Source organism: Chlorocebus sabaeus, chromosome 24 (assembly GCF_047675955.1).
Source record: "Chlorocebus sabaeus isolate Y175 chromosome 24, mChlSab1.0.hap1, whole genome shotgun sequence".
NCBI lineage: Eukaryota > Metazoa > Chordata > Mammalia > Primates > Cercopithecidae > Chlorocebus > Chlorocebus sabaeus.
In genome coordinates this window covers 65,154,982-65,171,933 of record NC_132927.1, presented here as the reverse complement: position 1 = coordinate 65,171,933, position 16,952 = coordinate 65,154,982, and the positions used below count along the sequence as shown (strand labels likewise).

The 16,952-nt window shown below is 36.2% G+C and overlaps 1 protein-coding gene across 2 annotated transcripts in view; it reads right to left on the bottom strand.

The window, feature by feature from the left end:
- Positions 1-427: 427 nt before the first annotated feature.
- TTC8 (tetratricopeptide repeat domain 8) overlaps positions 428-16,952 on the bottom strand; it is a 54,382-nt gene continuing 37,857 nt past the window's right edge. For both annotated transcript variants that reach the window (XM_007987548.3, XM_007987547.3), the window contains 5 exons: positions 7,897-8,036; positions 6,343-6,517; positions 5,615-5,737; positions 3,302-3,385; positions 428-1,119 (listed from right to left, as the gene is read on the bottom strand). In XM_007987548.3, coding sequence (XP_007985739.1) covers positions 1,003-1,119; positions 3,302-3,385; positions 5,615-5,737; positions 6,343-6,517; positions 7,897-8,036 — 639 coding nt within the window. In that variant the 3' untranslated portion in view covers positions 428-1,002. The remainder of the gene's footprint in view (positions 1,120-3,301; positions 3,386-5,614; positions 5,738-6,342; positions 6,518-7,896; positions 8,037-16,952) is intronic.

Here is a 16,952-nt window from a genome sequence, read left to right as displayed (position 1 = left end):
ACAGAATTAGTGGTACATCATTTGAAATAAAATTAAAATAATGACAATTTCTTTTTTTTTTTTTTTGAGACGGAGTCTCGCTCTGTCGCCCAGGCTGGAGTGCAGTGGCGCAATCTCGGCTCACGCAAGCTCCGCCTCCCGGGTTCACGCCATTCTCCTACCTCAGCCTCCCGAATAGCTGGGACTACAGGCGCCCGCCACTGCGCCCGGCTAATTTTTTTCTATTTTTTAGTAGAGACGGGGTTTCACCATGGTCTCGATCTCCTGACCTTGTGATCCGTCCGCCTCGGCCTCCCAAAGTGCTGGGATTACAGGCGTGAGCCACCGCGCCCGGCCAAAATAATGACAATTTCTAAGATTACTGGACTTCTGTAAAACCTGTTTCACCTGAGATGACTAAAATAAAAACTCATAAAAAATAATGAAATGATGGTGTTATACACACTGATTTATTTTAAAACTTAATAGGAAATCACAAAGTATTTAATAAAAATAGTTTTAAATACATTTTTAAAGTCTAAAGGAAAGTCTTATTTATAATCCTCCCACCTCCACCTCCCAAGTAGCTGGGACTATAGGCACACACTACTACACCTAGCTTAAAGGTGCAGTTTTAATGGCAGATTTCAGACTCCTTAAGCTACATGATGGCTAATAGTCAGCTTAAGGACTTAAAAAATGTACATTTTTAAAACATTGAGGGAATTCACCAAAATGTTTTGTAAACATTATAAACAAACATCTACTATATAATGTGGGAGAAAGTTTCATGATCTATTTAGAAAGGTTTAAATCCTGTATTTTATATTATTTTATGAAGTTACTATTACTATGAAATTTGCATTATACATTCTGTGTCACCCTTATATATCACCTTCACTAATATCAAGGACAAGCTTGTAAAATATATGTATTACACTATATACATACATACACAGACATAGTACTTCTTTCCCCTTGCATAATGCCTCTTCATAAGAACATATGTGGTCTCAGGAACAATCAGAGCATAGCAAAATGCTGCCTTAATTGTTTAATTAAATGTTGTGTGTCCACGTGGTCTGGAAATGCTGCTTCAGACTTCTGTGCAGCAACATAGCTTCTCTGCAGATCTCCAATCTGCAAAAAATACAAGAATAAGACCATAGAATGAGATCAGAAAAAATGAGTAAGGAAGCAAAAAAGAAAATAAGACATAGTATCTGCATGCTGTAGAAATTCAAAGGGTTCTTCTTTTTTTTTTTAACAAGCCCACAACCGACATCACAACTCTAAGGATTCTTAAAGGCAAATTGCTTAATTGTGCTACTTTGATTTTAGAATTCTAGATTATAATTCAATCTTGAAAAGTATGTGAGAAAGATAAAATAACCAATTATATAAATAATTTACAGCTGTCTGGTAATGAATTTAGAAACCTATGTTTTCTTTTCCTGTCATTGATAATAGTATTATAAATGTAAAATGACATTTGCATGCTGCAACAGCCAGCTCTAGATAGCTCAGAAAACTTAGAGAAAACTATCTGTAAAGTACCACAAACAAAAACATATTTTTGATTAGAGTTGTTACCTTTTAGACAGAAAATTTAAGCAAAAACTCCTGTATTTAAGGCATAATAACATGTTTTCAGAGGTTTTAAGTGGTGCTGGCACAATAATGTTGGGAAAATATCTGGTTTTAAAAGTTTATAAAGCATGTCTCTGCTTTTCAATGAACTTGTTATTAATTCCCAAAGAAAAACACACATACTGTCTGAATGTATCCTTTTCATTGATACATAATAACTTATATTTATGAGGTACATGCAATATTTTGATACAAGCATACAAGGTATAATGATCAAATCAGGGTAACTGGGGTATTCGTCACCTCAAACATTTATAATTTCTTTGTGTTGGGAATATTCCAAATCTTCTAGCTATTTTGGAATATACAATAAATTATTAATTATAGTCTGAGTATATCTTGATTCATGGATACGTTCTAAAAAGGAAGGGCTTTTTGGTGTATATACTCAAAAAATCTAGATAAATTCTAGTAGATTTCTGGTAACAATATATATGTATAAAAACAGAAATTAAGTTTCCTTTTCCAAATCATAACACTTCTTTTTAATATACTGTTTTCTGTTATGGAAGTGTAACCTTTTGCTTAAAGAAGATACCTAATTTGAGTTATGTATTATTAAAATGTGGTGCTATTCCTGAAGGTAAGCCAGTCCTCTTAGGGGTTTAACTAACTAAGCAGTAGCACAGTGCAGTGGGAAACACATGGACATCATTGGGATCTGGGTGTGAATCTGAAATCTACCACTGCCACGGGACGCAGAAGTCTTTCATCCTCTTTAAGCCTTGGGTTCCATTAGAAATTAAGCTGCTTGAGGCACAGGTTTTTGTCTTTTACTCATCATTACATCCTCTGTGCCAAAAACAGGGCCTGGTATATAGCAAAGGCTCAATAAACAGAACATCAGTCACGAAAAACATGAGTGAGGAAGGCGGGGTAGTTGGGAGAATTAGAGAAAGTATGTAAAGCACCCCGAACAGTGGCTGGTACTTACAGATGCTCAATAATTACAACTCATGAATGACAGCTTATTTTATTTTCAATACAGAAATGACAGTGTAGATAACTTCATATTTATGCTATGAAAAATAACATCTTTATAAATATCTTACGGTCTATCAAGACCCTAATTTACATCACAAATATTTTTAGCCATTTCCTTATTCTCAAAACAGACTCACCTTCCAAGTACAAGCTAGTTATTAGATGTCTTTTGCTTGTTTTCTTATTGTTAAAAATGGCATGTGGTTCCCTTTAGCTTTTGGATACTAACTGACTTGCAATACAGTATTCAGTTTCATTTCCCCCATATTCTTCATAGCTAAGATAGCTTTCACATTAGAATATCACTAATTTTACAGCAATTGTACCAGAAACTTGGTGGCAATATGATCTACTAATAATACACAGGATTTTGTTGCTGTAAAAGCCAATAGCTAAATATTTCCCAAACCAGGAGTTATTAAATGAGAATTTCTTCAATGACTAAATGCCATATTTCAAAACATAAAATAATTATATAATCTATAATGGAGTTTAGTCAATATTCAGCAATAAAAGTTTTAAAAACTGTCCCTTGAAGTACAGATGTATAAATAAATATAGTAATTAAGTGTTTTTAAAAGTCATTTCTTTCAGGAAGATGAGGTTAGAATTTGCTTATTTATCTGTACATTTTTTAAAACCAAGAAAACAAAAGAGATCAGAAGAAAAATTAATAAAGAAAGAATACCTTATCAGAGATTGTTGCAAAATTAAAATGCGGTTCATACATATGAGGTGCTAGAGATGATGCAGTTTGTAATAGTGCCCTTGCCTGTGTATAAAAATAAAGAAAAGAAAAACCAAAGGCGTATGAACATATATTAGCACTATGTTTGTGATTTTTTTTTTTTTTTGGTAAAAGAATTCTTTACCTATGACAGGACTTAATAACATGAGCCTGTGATAAATACAGACAACATTCCTCATGAAATACAATTAACCACTGATACCTTGCCAAAATTATGTTAAAAATAAATGCTTCACAAGACACAGAAAATAAGAGAACTGAAAATTCAGAGTACATTTAAAGTTATTTGGGAATCAATGTTCTCATAAAGTTTATATTTCAATATGACATACAATTTGAAATGCAATCTTCTCAATACTACAACTTCCTTCTTAATCTAGTTTTTACTGCTGTTGATTGACTAAGCAGGCTCTAATGACCTAACAACCAAAAAAACATTGTAAATTTCAAAGCCCAAAATTCTGTGCTGGATGACAGTGAGCAACTATTTAATATAGTGCTGATCAGTTTTGTCAGTAAGACAGCAATTGAATATGACAAGCTTTCTGTTCTCTAAGACACTCAAAATATAACATTCACATTTTTTTGTGATCATAGGATCATATAATGCAGAGACCACTGATTAGCATGAGAGGCTTATACATTCATTAAGACCACAAATTCAACATTACAAGCTGCTAACAACCCCTCAACTTGTAGCTACATCTAAAACTTCTATCCATGACCCTGAAGACAAATTTGTATATCTTCTTAAATGGAAAACAAAGTGATATCAGTTCATATAGAATGACAGATATAATTTTTAATCAAATAAAGTTCATATTATGAAATCTTTCACCAAAACATTTCAAATCAATTGTATGCTAGAGAAACCACAATAAGCAGGAGGAAAAGAAAATCACCAACATGGCAACAGAGAAAAATCACAAAAATTGCTTGTTTCATCATATGAATATAGGCAAAGTTCCTGACAAACAAGTATCCATTTTAGAACCGCCTGTAAACTACAAATCCTTATTTTGGGAGATAATCCATCTTCCTTATTTTGGGAGAATTTATGCAATAAAGGTAACATCTAATGACCTTTCTTTCCTTGTTGTTGTTAAAAGTTTATCATTGTGCTTAGAAGACCAGGCTAATGTACTGGCGATGCTGTTCACCATGTCTGTGACCTTGGGCAAAGTTACCGTCCTCAAGCCTCCATTTCTTTATCTCCAAAGTGGGGAATGGAATAATATTTGCCCTTGATTGCCACTAATATTGTATGAACATATTTAGTATTTTAAACTTTTTGTTTTACATATATCATTATAATAATACAATTTATTAAGCATCTACCATGTGCTCCATACTATGCTTCTACTATGCCAAGTACATGATCTACTACAATCTCTTCAAGTCACTACTGTTACACTCTATTTTATGTATCGTCCATTCATTCCACAAATATTGACTGAGCACCTACCATGTGGCAGGTACTGTTTCTGACGCTGGGAATATAACAGTTACATGACAGATATGGTCACTCTTTTCATGCAACTGACATTCTACATCCTACACACAAATATGAAAATATCTGATAAAGTGGTAAATACTGTGAAGAAAAAAAGTAAGAGATGTGATAGCACCCAAGGGCTCTTTTAGACTGATGGGGAAGATGACCTTTCTAAGGAGGTGGCATTTAATCTAAGACCTGAATGACAAGAAAGAAATTTGTCATTGTAAGATCTTAAGGAAGAACACTCCAAAGGCCCTAAAGGAAGACAGAGCACTGTCTGTCTGCAGAGCAGCAAGGTAGCAACGTGTCTGCAAGTCAGTGGGAAAGAAGTAGTGGCAAAAGATACGGTCTGAGAGGGAGCCAGAGGCCGGGTCACCTGAGGCCTCAGGCCATAGACATGGTTTCAAGTCCAGATTTTATTCCAAGTTCAAGGAGAAGGCACTAGAGGATTTTAAGCAAAGTAGTATTAAACAGTCTTCATTTAAAAAAAACCTCTCAGGCTGTTCTGAGAAGAGTGTATCATAGAGTGCACTTACTTGCTGATGTAGGTGGAAACAAAAACTCCAGCTAGGAGGCTCTCATAGTAGTCCACGCAAGACATAATAGCAGTCTGAAGAAGGGTTGTGGGAATGGAGAAAGGTGGCCAGGCTCAGAATGTGATGGGACTCTGAGGTCAGAATGACAGGGCTACCACACATGACAGCTTTTCTCTGAAGAAAGCAGACTGCCCAGCGAGCTGCTGCCAGTTCACTGACCTGTTCAACGTGGCCCTTCCGCATCTCCAGCACAGCCAGGTTGTTGTAGGCCTCGGCGTGGTGGTTGTTGTTGACCAGAGCCAGCCTGAAGCACTGATGGGCCAAATTGGTATCTCCTATTCCCTACAAAAGAAAGTCCATGTTCACACCCATGGGTCCATTTACTTCCTCCTCCCTTCTTTCCTCATAGATATCTCTTCTGCTACCAGACAAAAAGCATCAAGGGCCATACAATTATAGAAGTCAACGTGAATTCTATATAAGTGGATTTAACCCGAGAATATAAAATAAGCCACAATGACTCCTAGAAACTTCTAAATTTCCCCATAAGACTACAACCAACCTGGATTTAGTATAATTCCTGAAAATTTCTTCAAACTAATTTTTTTGTTTGTTTTGAGACAGGGTCTCACACTTTGTCACCCAAGCTGGAGTGCAGTGCTACGATCATAGCTCACTGCAGCCTTGACCTTCTAGGCCCAAGTGATCTTCCTGCCTCAGCCCGCAGAGTAGCTGGGATTACAGATGTGCACTACCACACCCAGCTAATTTTTTAATGTTTTGTAGAGACAGAGTCCCACTTTGTTGCCCAGGGTGGTCTCGAACTCCTGGGCTCAAGCAATCCTCCTGCTTCAGCCTCCCAAAATGCTGGAAATACAGGCATGAGCCACTGTGTCTGGCTCAAACCAACTTTCTATAACAGAAATTATATCAGAAAGACAACATACCACAGCTACATGTCCCAAGTTGTACCAGACATCAGCTGCCTCTTCTTCATTTTCAGCCAAAGAAAGGGCACGTTCAAATGAGGTCAGAGTCATATCATACTGCTGGGCATAGAAGCAACACAGCCCCAGATTGTTAAAAAGCTGGCCGTTATAAATGCCCATCTGCAGCAGTCGCCTTTTCAAAAAAGAACACACAAATTTTGGTGTCAGACCAACTTTGTAAGTTTTAAGACATATATATATATATATATATATATATATATATATATATATATTTACATAGTTAAAAATGAATTCATCTTGTGATTTTTGATACTCCTTAAGATTATAAATACAACGTGTTATAGTAAATGAAAAAATGTTTAAAGCAAATACAAATAGCTCTCTTTTATAATGGTACTAGTCACGGGGAATGTGTCTAGAGACAAAGAAAAACAACTGATCTAAGTTTTCTCCCCAAATGCTTTGTTAGAGAACCAAAATAAGAAACAGTCACAAAAAGTAAAGCCCACACACTTCAGCTTTATAAAGCTTTGCTGCCCATAGGGTAAATTCCTAAAACTCAATCTGAGGACTGTGTTTAGCATTAACCTCTACATTTTCAGCTGAGTTGGAACCCGTTTTTGGCTCTCTGTACTTTGTGCTTCAGCTGTGTCTACTGAACTCCAACAAGCTTCCACTGAGGAAGACAAAACCATCAGTGGATCCTCACATTATCCACTTAGCTTTCACACTGCAGCTCAAGAGCCCCATTTGCTTCTATGCATCATTAATCCCGTGGGACAAAGGACAAGAGAGTTCATATAAGCAAATGAAAATCCAGCCCAGCTGCTGTGAGAAACCTATGACCCACTTTGGGGGCTGGGGAGTAGAGTCAGCTGCAGGTGCACAGAATAGCGTTCTTATTATTACATTTTATGCCTCCAACACATATTTGGAAAGAACCCTTGTCAGCTGTCAGTCATCTCTTTGTATATTACCCAAGGGCTAAAGAAGAAATAAAAATTTAAAAATTAATTTCAGAAGTCACATGTAGAATGAAATAAATACTTAAAGAAGAATCAGTGAATATAATTTATTTAGACTGAAAAAATATTTGGACAAGAATTGAAAATGCTGCCCAAAACAGGTGATTCTGTTTCAGGTCCTCATCAAGGTTCAGAACATGGGGCCAAATGCTCTTTGCAAATCTTTTCACCTTTCAATTTTAGTGTCTTTATCTTCACTGGTATTAACGAAGGCAGTGATGATTATAAGTTTTAAGTAACTATTAAACTGTTACTGGTTGATGACAAAATGGCTAATGCATACAATGACAATGGGATTTAAAACTCAGTCAGTTGTCCAGTGTGTTTCTGCAAGATGCCAGACATCTGCATGTTTCCAAATTATTGGATGTCACTTTAATGCTCATAATACATCTTGGTGTTGAAATTTTAGTTTCATAAAGACATAGCCTATATCTTATTTTCTCTATACTTTCATTTCATCTTTGTTACTATTTTATCAATATTTCATAGGAAAGTAGTTCTACGAATTGGATGTGAAGTGTACCTGTAAAACCGGAGAGCTATTTCTGGCTGATCAGAATAGAAGTGGTTGCTTCCAATGCATGCGATGGCTTCCACATGAGTATTGTCTTGTTTCAAAACTTCTTTGTAGTATTCGGCTGCTGATGACATATTGTTCATTTCCTATTCTCCGTCAAGAAAGAAGAGCAATATTTTATTAATACTGGACAAGAAATTATTTTTTTCTGACTAAGTCCATTCATTAAATAAGTATTTATTGAGAGGCTACCATGTGCCAGACTCCATTCTAGGCCCTGGGGATACACTATGAACAAAAAGAGAAAGTCGCTGTCCTAAAGGAGGTGACATCTGGTATGAAAGGCAAACAAATATGTAATAGAAGGTTAAGTGCTGTGAAGAAAAACAGAGCAGGATAAGGAGAGAGAGCGAGCAGGGAGGGTGTGCTTCAGAAGGGGTGATGGAAGGGGCCACTTCGGAGAAGGTGCTATTTGAAGAGACCTGACTGAAGTGAAGGATCAAGTCCTGAGCGTATCTGGGGGAAGCTCACCCTGGGCAGAGGGAACAGCAAATGTATGAGCCTGAGAGGGGAATGTACTTGTCACATATGAAGAACCACACGAAGGTAAATGAGCCTGGAAAAAGGGAAAGTGGCACAAAAGGCAATGAGAGGCAGCCAGGGACTTTGTCAGCCATGGTGAGAACTTCAGATTTTTTTTTCTAGTTGAGAGAAATCCATCAGGAGAGGAATAACAATCATATTTGCATTTTGAAAGAATAACTTGGCTGCTGCACACTAGACATACCAAAATAGGAGAGCGTGGTAGCAGGAAGATCAAAAGTCCAGGAAAGAAAAGACGGCAACCAACACCAAGCTTAGAAATACATACAAAATGAAAAACTAAATAAACCTTCTACAGTTATTATATATTCTTTCTAAAATACTGATAATCATAAATATATGCATCTAATATTATCAATGAATGTTATATTTCTCAAATCTACCTTCAAGGCCCAGTTCAGGCTCCACATCCTTCACAAAGATTTCCCTAATGCCTTCACTTCACATAGCTGTCTTCTACCTCTCAACTTCCATGGCATTTATTATGTGAACTTGTTCTCATTAGAGAAGGACTCAAACTTTTTGTTAACTTTTAATCATATCAAATAAGAGACTCTACTGATTGTAAGAAGCACCACACAGTGCTTTTTTAAACAGAATTTTTATTTGATCCTCACTGATATATTTAGACATATTCATACACAGATTGTATCACAGATCACTCTTTTGCATACTTTATATAAAGTACATATACATAAGCAAAATAAATTAAATATAGTATTCCTCTTTCACAGGAAGTATCAAATTCTTCTGAATCCCTTTTTGATTTGGTCATCAATGGCCAGGTGTTTCCACACAGTATTGTTCTATGCAATGATGACACAGCATTTCTTTATGCTTGACAAACAGCAATTGTATACATTTACGGGATACAATGTGACGTCTTGAAACATGCATACATTGTGGAATGAGAAAATCAGTCTAATTAACATATATATAGCCTCACATACTTATTTCTTTGTGGTAAGAACATTTAAAATCCACTTTTAATACTTCTTAAAAGTGCTCCACTATTGTCTCCAAGATTTTCTGCCAAGCTATGGACAGTCATTCTGCTATGCTGATACCTGTGTTTTCTTGATCTTACCAGCAGGTGTCAACAAAAGCTTTCAGGCAACAATCAGTAATAATTACCAGGTTCACCATGCTCCCAAGAGTAATTACCCAAGTTTCCATATAAGCAGACTATGACAACTACATGGCAACTGCCACTTGGTCACAAAAATAGAAAGATGCTACCCATTTTAAGATGTACTTCAAGTTCAGAGATGTTAAAATGTGAAAAACAATGTTTTTAGAGTCCATGAAATACGGTAAATTCCTTTAGAGCAAGATTGTATCGCGTGCCATTTCTTAGCACAAAATTTAGTGCTCTGGAAAGTGAAAAATTAATAAACAAGAATTAAACAACTCTAAAAAATGTTCTTAGCTTCCCATGTTTCCATTAGAACAGAGGTTCTCAAACATGTTGGTCTAAGATTCATTTTAAACTGTTAAAAATTGCTGAGAAGAAGAAGTTTTGTTTACGTAAGTTATATAGATTAATACTAGAAATTGCAACTGAGATATCTTTAAACATTTACTTATTAATTCATTCTAAATAACATACATTAAACCTACTACATGTTCACATACATAACATTTTTATGAAAAATAATAAGCTCTTCTGAGTGGAGAAAGTCTGTGGGTTGTACAACCATGTTTGTGACAGAGTAGATTAGTCTGTTTAACCCAGAGAGAGAAGGTCATTAAGTCCTTTTGAGCATAGATCTAAAGCCAAAAGCTCCACTTGTGCTTTTATCTATAATCAAGCTAACGGTTTGGCCTCCATTTGTCTAAATCTTGTCTCTCTCTCTCTCGGTTGGTTCTCAATATGGAGGAACAGGGATGTAACTTATCAGTCCCATAAAACCCTAATAAAACATTCACCAGTTGACCCAAATCTATGCTTTATAGATATTTCTTCATGTGCTTTATATTTGAAATTCTTTTTCAAAGCCAACAGCATCCCACAGTGCTAGGCTTCAGTGCTACAGCTTCCAAAGGTGGCAATGCCCAATGCAAAGAAGGCTCAAGCCTCAACAAGCCAGTTGGTTCAAGACTTTGGGTTCTATAAAATTACTTTTGAATACCTGTATACTTAATTAATGGACACAGAAATTGATTTATGTAATCTCGAGGAATTTTAGACTGAAACACCTATTGTACGGACAACCTCATATGTAGTTTTTCAATTAAGTTTTATAAACTTATAAAATATGTGCTTATGCTAAATAAATGTAAACCTTACAAAAGGGTACAAAATTAAAAGTAAATGCCCTGTCCCCAAATTCCAGTAGGCAGAGGCTCTGTTAATAGTATTTTTAGTATTGTTCAGGAAATTTTGTTCATACTTAAGCATATACATGGGTGTGCATATTTTAACCATAAACAGAATCATTCTATACATTTCAATATACAGTTTATTTTTTCACTCAGTGTCTTGACTCTTTCCATATCAAAACCAAAAGCTTTACTTCGTATTTTTAAATAATACTTCTGCATAGTGTTCCATCAATAGAGATCATAATTTATTAAACCAGTCCCTTTTTGATTAAGCATATGTTTCCTTTTTTAAACCAAAAAACATACTATAAAAACATCTTTGTACAGGTCTTTGTGCACTTGTATGAAAATAGCCTTAAGGAAAATTCCTAGAAGTAATACTGCCAGGTCAAAGAGCATGCACATTTTAAAATATCATCAATAACTGCAAAAAGCTTCCAAATGTTCATACATGGAGCTTGTTTCTCTATACCCTTGGCAACCCTAGATAACAGAACTAAGATCTTTGCTAATCTGATTGAGTGAAAAATGGCTTATCACAGTCATTTTAGCTTTTTATATCTTTAATTATGAGAGGTTAGGCATTTAACACATCAGATATTCTTTATATTTCTCTTTCTGTGAGCTGCCAATTCCTATCTTTTGTCTGTTCTTCTACCCTATCCTATCTTTTGTCCTTCCACTATTGTGTGTGTGGGAGTCTTGCGTGGAACACTGCCCTCCGGGACACAGGAGAGCTGGAGGCTGAGGTGTGGCTCAAGAATCCCTGGGCATTGGCTGTGTTCTATTCCAGACGAAAAGAGCCTGTGTTGATGTTGACCATAGTTCAAAAACACAGGAAGGCTCACTGTTTATAAACATTCTCTTCAGAGGAAAAGTTTAGATGGCTTAATTAAGTTCTTCCAAATAGGTGTCACCAAGCCCTAAGTACTAAACGGGGGCGGTTTAGTCAATGCAGCTGGAACTTGGTGGTTGTCTCATCTCTGTGGTGATCTTACTTTCATGGAGAGGGTGAATGGCCACTGTGTAGGCTGAAAGGAAACAAGACCCTAAGGAAAAGCCACACCATGACATGGAAATACCTCGTTTCCATGTTTACATTCTTGACTAAATAGATGAGAATTTGTGTGTGTGTGTGTTTAAATCTCCCAATTTCAGCAATTTTTAAGCAATGTGTAGTTTGAGGAAATCAAAAGCAGTCTTTTGTCTGTCCCAGGTATGCCAATTATTTTCCCTGTTTGATATTTTTACCTTTTGTTTTGTTGTATGTGGATTTGGTTTCTATTTTTTGTTTTTGCCATATAGAAAACTTAACTTTTACATTCTCAAATTTATCAATCTTTGCCATTATGGCTTTCTAACTTTGTGTCATGATTAGAAAAATCTTCCTCATTCCAATTTATACAAATAATTCATCTGTGTTTACTTCTGGAACTTTCAGGGTTTCATTTTTTGAAGTTTTAAATCTTTAAAATTTTAAATCTAGCAGTAATGAATAGTATAAACCATTACTCAACTAGCTCTATTTTTAAACTATTTATTAAATAACCAAGTAATGCAATCGGCTTAATAGGCCATCTTTATCACATCTTAAATTTTCATATATATGAACACACACTGATTCTATATTGTTTCTTTATTTTTTTGTTTTTTTGAGACGGAGTCTCACTCTGTCGCCCAGGCTGGAGTGCAGTGGCACAATCTCGGCTCACTGCCAGCTTCACCTCCTGGGTTCACATCATTCTCCTGCCTCAGCCTCCCGTGTAGCTGGGACTACAGGCGCCCGCCACCACGCCCAGCTAATTTTTTGTATTTTTAGTAGAGACGGGGTTTCACCATGTTAGCCAGGATGGTCTCGATCTCCTGACCTCGTGATCTGCCCGCTTCGGCCTCCCAAAGTGCTGGGATTACAGGTGTGAGCCACCACAGCCGGTCTATTTTGTTTCTTTATTCCTTTATCAGATTTGTTTAAATTTTACTAGTTCTAGAATAGATTTTATTAATGTAGACTTAAAATAACATTTTCAAGTATATAAATGCCACTTCAAGAATATAATAAATTTGGTATCAAGTGATTTTTACAGTGGTTATTTTTTATCCAATTCACAAACTGTAGATACAAAATCTATAATTAGATTTTTAAATTATTATTATTATTATTATTATTTTTGAGATGGAGTTTCCCTCTTGTTGCCCAGAATGGAGTGCAATGGCGCGATCTTGGCTCACTGCAACCTCCACTTCCTGGGTTCAAGCAATTCTCCTGCCTCAGTCTCCCAAGTAGCTGGGATTACAGGCATGTACCACCAAGCCAGGCTAATTTTGTAATTTTAGCAGAGACAAGGTTTCTCCATTTTGGTCAGGTTGGTCTTGAACTCCCGACCTCAGGTGATCCACCCACCTCAGCCTCCCAAAGTGCTGGGATTAAAATAAAATTAAATAATTGCAAAAAATGAATGCTGCAGTAGTTTTCAAATCTTGTTTTACATCAGAATCAATCACCTAGTGAGCTTGCTAAAAATCCAGATGCCTGAGTCCCAGCTTCCAGGACTTCTGATTCAGAGGAAGAGGATGGGTCATGATTCCCATCCACTCCCAAGGTAATTTCATACACAGTAAGGTTTGAAGACCCCTAGAATAACATTTCCAGGGTAAGGTTATGCAATTGCCTTATGCCTTATAATTGCAAATGCCTTTCAACAAAGAACGGCTAAAATTAAGATCTGTCTTTCAAATGAATAAACAAAATACCTCAAGAAAAACTGAAACAACCAACAAAGAAATCTGGCAAGGATAAATCATTTTAAACAAACAATGAAAAATAAGCAGTTCGACATATTCATCCTAAAATAGACAATATTTAAAAGATATCTGCAACAATGAAAGATACATAAAAAGAAGAGAACATAGAGGAATGGAATCCCTCCAGCCAGGGACAAGCATGATGTATACAACAAAAACCCTACAGGCATACACAGTGCAGGCTGCAATGCTAAAACCAATTTACTGATTAACTGAACATCTATTGTCACATAAAGAGAAAAAGAATACACTGGAAATCTGACTTTGGTGTGCTAAACTTTGACATAAGGGAAATTAACTATGCAAATTCAAGGCAAAAGACTGAAATACTGCCACCAACTATTTCAAGTCTGTGCTTAGTCTTTGATCACTCTATTTGTGCATGATTTTCCCTACAACTGAGAGGCTTTCCTCTCCACTCCTTTCTTCCTTCAAGTGTTCAGTCAACTTAGAGCAGGGAAAGGTTGAGAAAAGGAATCCACTCCAGAGCTACTCCATATCACAGCCACAGCAACAGTGACTGTAACAGAGGCTTGGAAGGAATTCTTCTGACCAGCAACCATGCAATAAAGATGGGATAGTTCTCTAGCTCTTTCTGCTAGCACTTCCTGCCTAAGAAGAGAAGGGCAAAAGGGCAGAAATGAGCAGAAAGCAAGGGCCTAAAGGTCAGACCTCCAGTTGCACTGGCACAGTCACCACCAGAACAAGCATGAATTCCACTGGTTTAGCTTGTTGGTCAAAGTTTTATTCATACTCAATTTAGAGTCCAGAGTATTTTTATTGATTTATCAAAGTCTTCTATTTATACATTTATAAAAATTACATTTCAAAAGGAAATCATAGTTTTTCTTGACAACGTTAAAATACTTTTATTTAAAAAGTAATGCATGTTTATTATGGAAAATCTGGAAAATACAGAAAGTATAAAAAAATCATTCATACACTATCACCTAGGTATAGCAGCTATTAATATATTCCATTCTTTTCTAAGAAAATGATTTCAAAATATCATACCTAGCATTTTCAAGGAATTTCAAGGAAACAGAGATGTGTCTGTTCGAAGATATATTAGAAGTCCTAAGCAATGAGACACATTTTAAAAATGGTAAAATAATTGAAGGGAAGAGATGAAACTACCTGTATTTGCAAATGATGATTGTTTTATGTACTTAGAATATCCAAGAGGACCTACGAACAAGATCTTAAAATTTAAAGAGTTGCTAGTATCAAAAAAATGTTTAAAAAGTAATACATCCCTATCCACCAGAAATAATCAAATAGAAAATACAAGAGAAAAAAAAATAAGGATTCCATTCATAGTTATACCTAGAAATACACCTGCATAGAAAAAAGTTAACATAGCAGGCCTGAGACCACTATTCTTAGAAAGGCCTGTATCTGGGAATTTGACTGGTTCTCTACATTGATATGAAACTTTCCCCAAATCATACGCGTAGCTTGCTACACCTAACCTGTTTGCATAAACAGTGCGGTTTGTGCTGAATGCCTGTTTACTTCTGGGAGTGTTTGCTGTGTGATAAACAGTGTGTGATTATATGACCAGCATCCAATAGTAACCATGGATACAGAGTCTCTAATGAGCTTCCCTGGTAGACATCATTTCTCATGAGTTGTCACAACTCGCTGCTGGAAGAATTAAGTGTGTCCTGTGTGACTCCACCGGGAGGGAGCTCTTGGAAGCTTGTACCTGGTTTCCTCTGAACTTTACCCCAAGAGCTGTTTCCTTTTACTGATTTTACTTTGTATCCTTTTGCTGAAATAAATCTGAGTCCTGTCAGTCCCAGTAAATCAATGAATCTCAGCATGGTCTGGGGGACCGCCAACACACCATCTTTCTGGAGATAATTACAAAATATTCACTGAAGAACAAAAAAAGACCTAAGTAAATGGAGAGTTATATCATGATTGAGAATGGGAAGAAAGGCAGCCCCTCACCCACTCCCCATCATTCACACACTCAATGTAATTCCAATCAACACACCTCCAGGGATTTGTATGGTTCTTGATAGGCCAATCCTACAATTCCTATGGAAGAGCAAAGGGCCAGGAAAACCAACTGTAAACAAGAAGAATAAGGTGGTAGGATTTGCCCAACCTGATATCATGAATTATTGTAAAACTATAGTAATTACACAGCAGCGAAGAAATCTCAATGGTACTTTTCACGGAATTTGATGACATGACTAAAATTTATAAGCATGAAGCCAGGAGTTCGAGACCAGCCTGATCAACAAAGTAAGACCTCATTTCTGCAAAAAGTAAAAAAAAAAAAAAAAAAAAAATTAGCTGGACATGGGGGCACAAGCCTGTAGTCCCAGCTACCCAGGAGGCTGACATAGGAGGATCACTGGAGCCTAGGAATTTGGAGGCTGCAGTCAGTTATGATTACGCCACTGTGATCTAGCCTGGGCAACAGAGTGAGAACCCATCTCTAAATATATATATATACATACATATATATATAGAGACAGAGAGAGAGAGAGAGAAAGAGAAAGAAAAAGAGAAAGAGAAAGAGAAAGAGAGAGAGTATGTAATGTAATGTCAGTATCAATTTTTGTCCATTTGTGGTAGATACATTTTGGGGCTTTCTATTCTGTTCCATTGGACTGTTTATCTATTCTTATACCAATATTATAGCAATGCAAGAATCACCTAATACACCATCTAAGAAGGGATTAATTACCAGAATATAGAACTCAAATAACTCAACAAGAAAACAAGCAATCCAATTTAAATATGGACAAAAGACTTGAATAGACATTTCTCAAAAGAAGACATACAAATGGCCAAAGGGTATAAGAAAACATGCTCAACATCACTAATCATCAGGGAAATGTAAATCAAAACCACAGTGAAATATCATCTCACCTCAGTTAGAAGGGCTATCATCAAAATGACAAAAAATAACTAATGCTGGCAAGGATGTGAAGGCAGGGGAATGAATGCTCGTACACCGTTGATGGGAATGCAAAGTAGTATAGTTGTTATGGAAAACAGTATGGAGTTTCCACAAAAAAACTCAAAATAGACCTACCATATGATCCAGCAATCCCACTGATGAATATATATCCAAAAGAAAGGAAGTCTGTATATCAAAGAGATATCCCATGTTTATTGCAGCACTATTCACAATAGCCAAGATGTGGAATCAACCTGAGTGTCCATCAGTAGATGAATGGATAAAGAAAATGTGGTATATAGACACAATAAAGTAATACTGAGCCATAAAAAAGGATAAAATCCTGTCATTTGCAGGAACATGAATGGAACTGGAAGTCATTATGTTAAGTGAAATAAGCCAGGCACAAAAA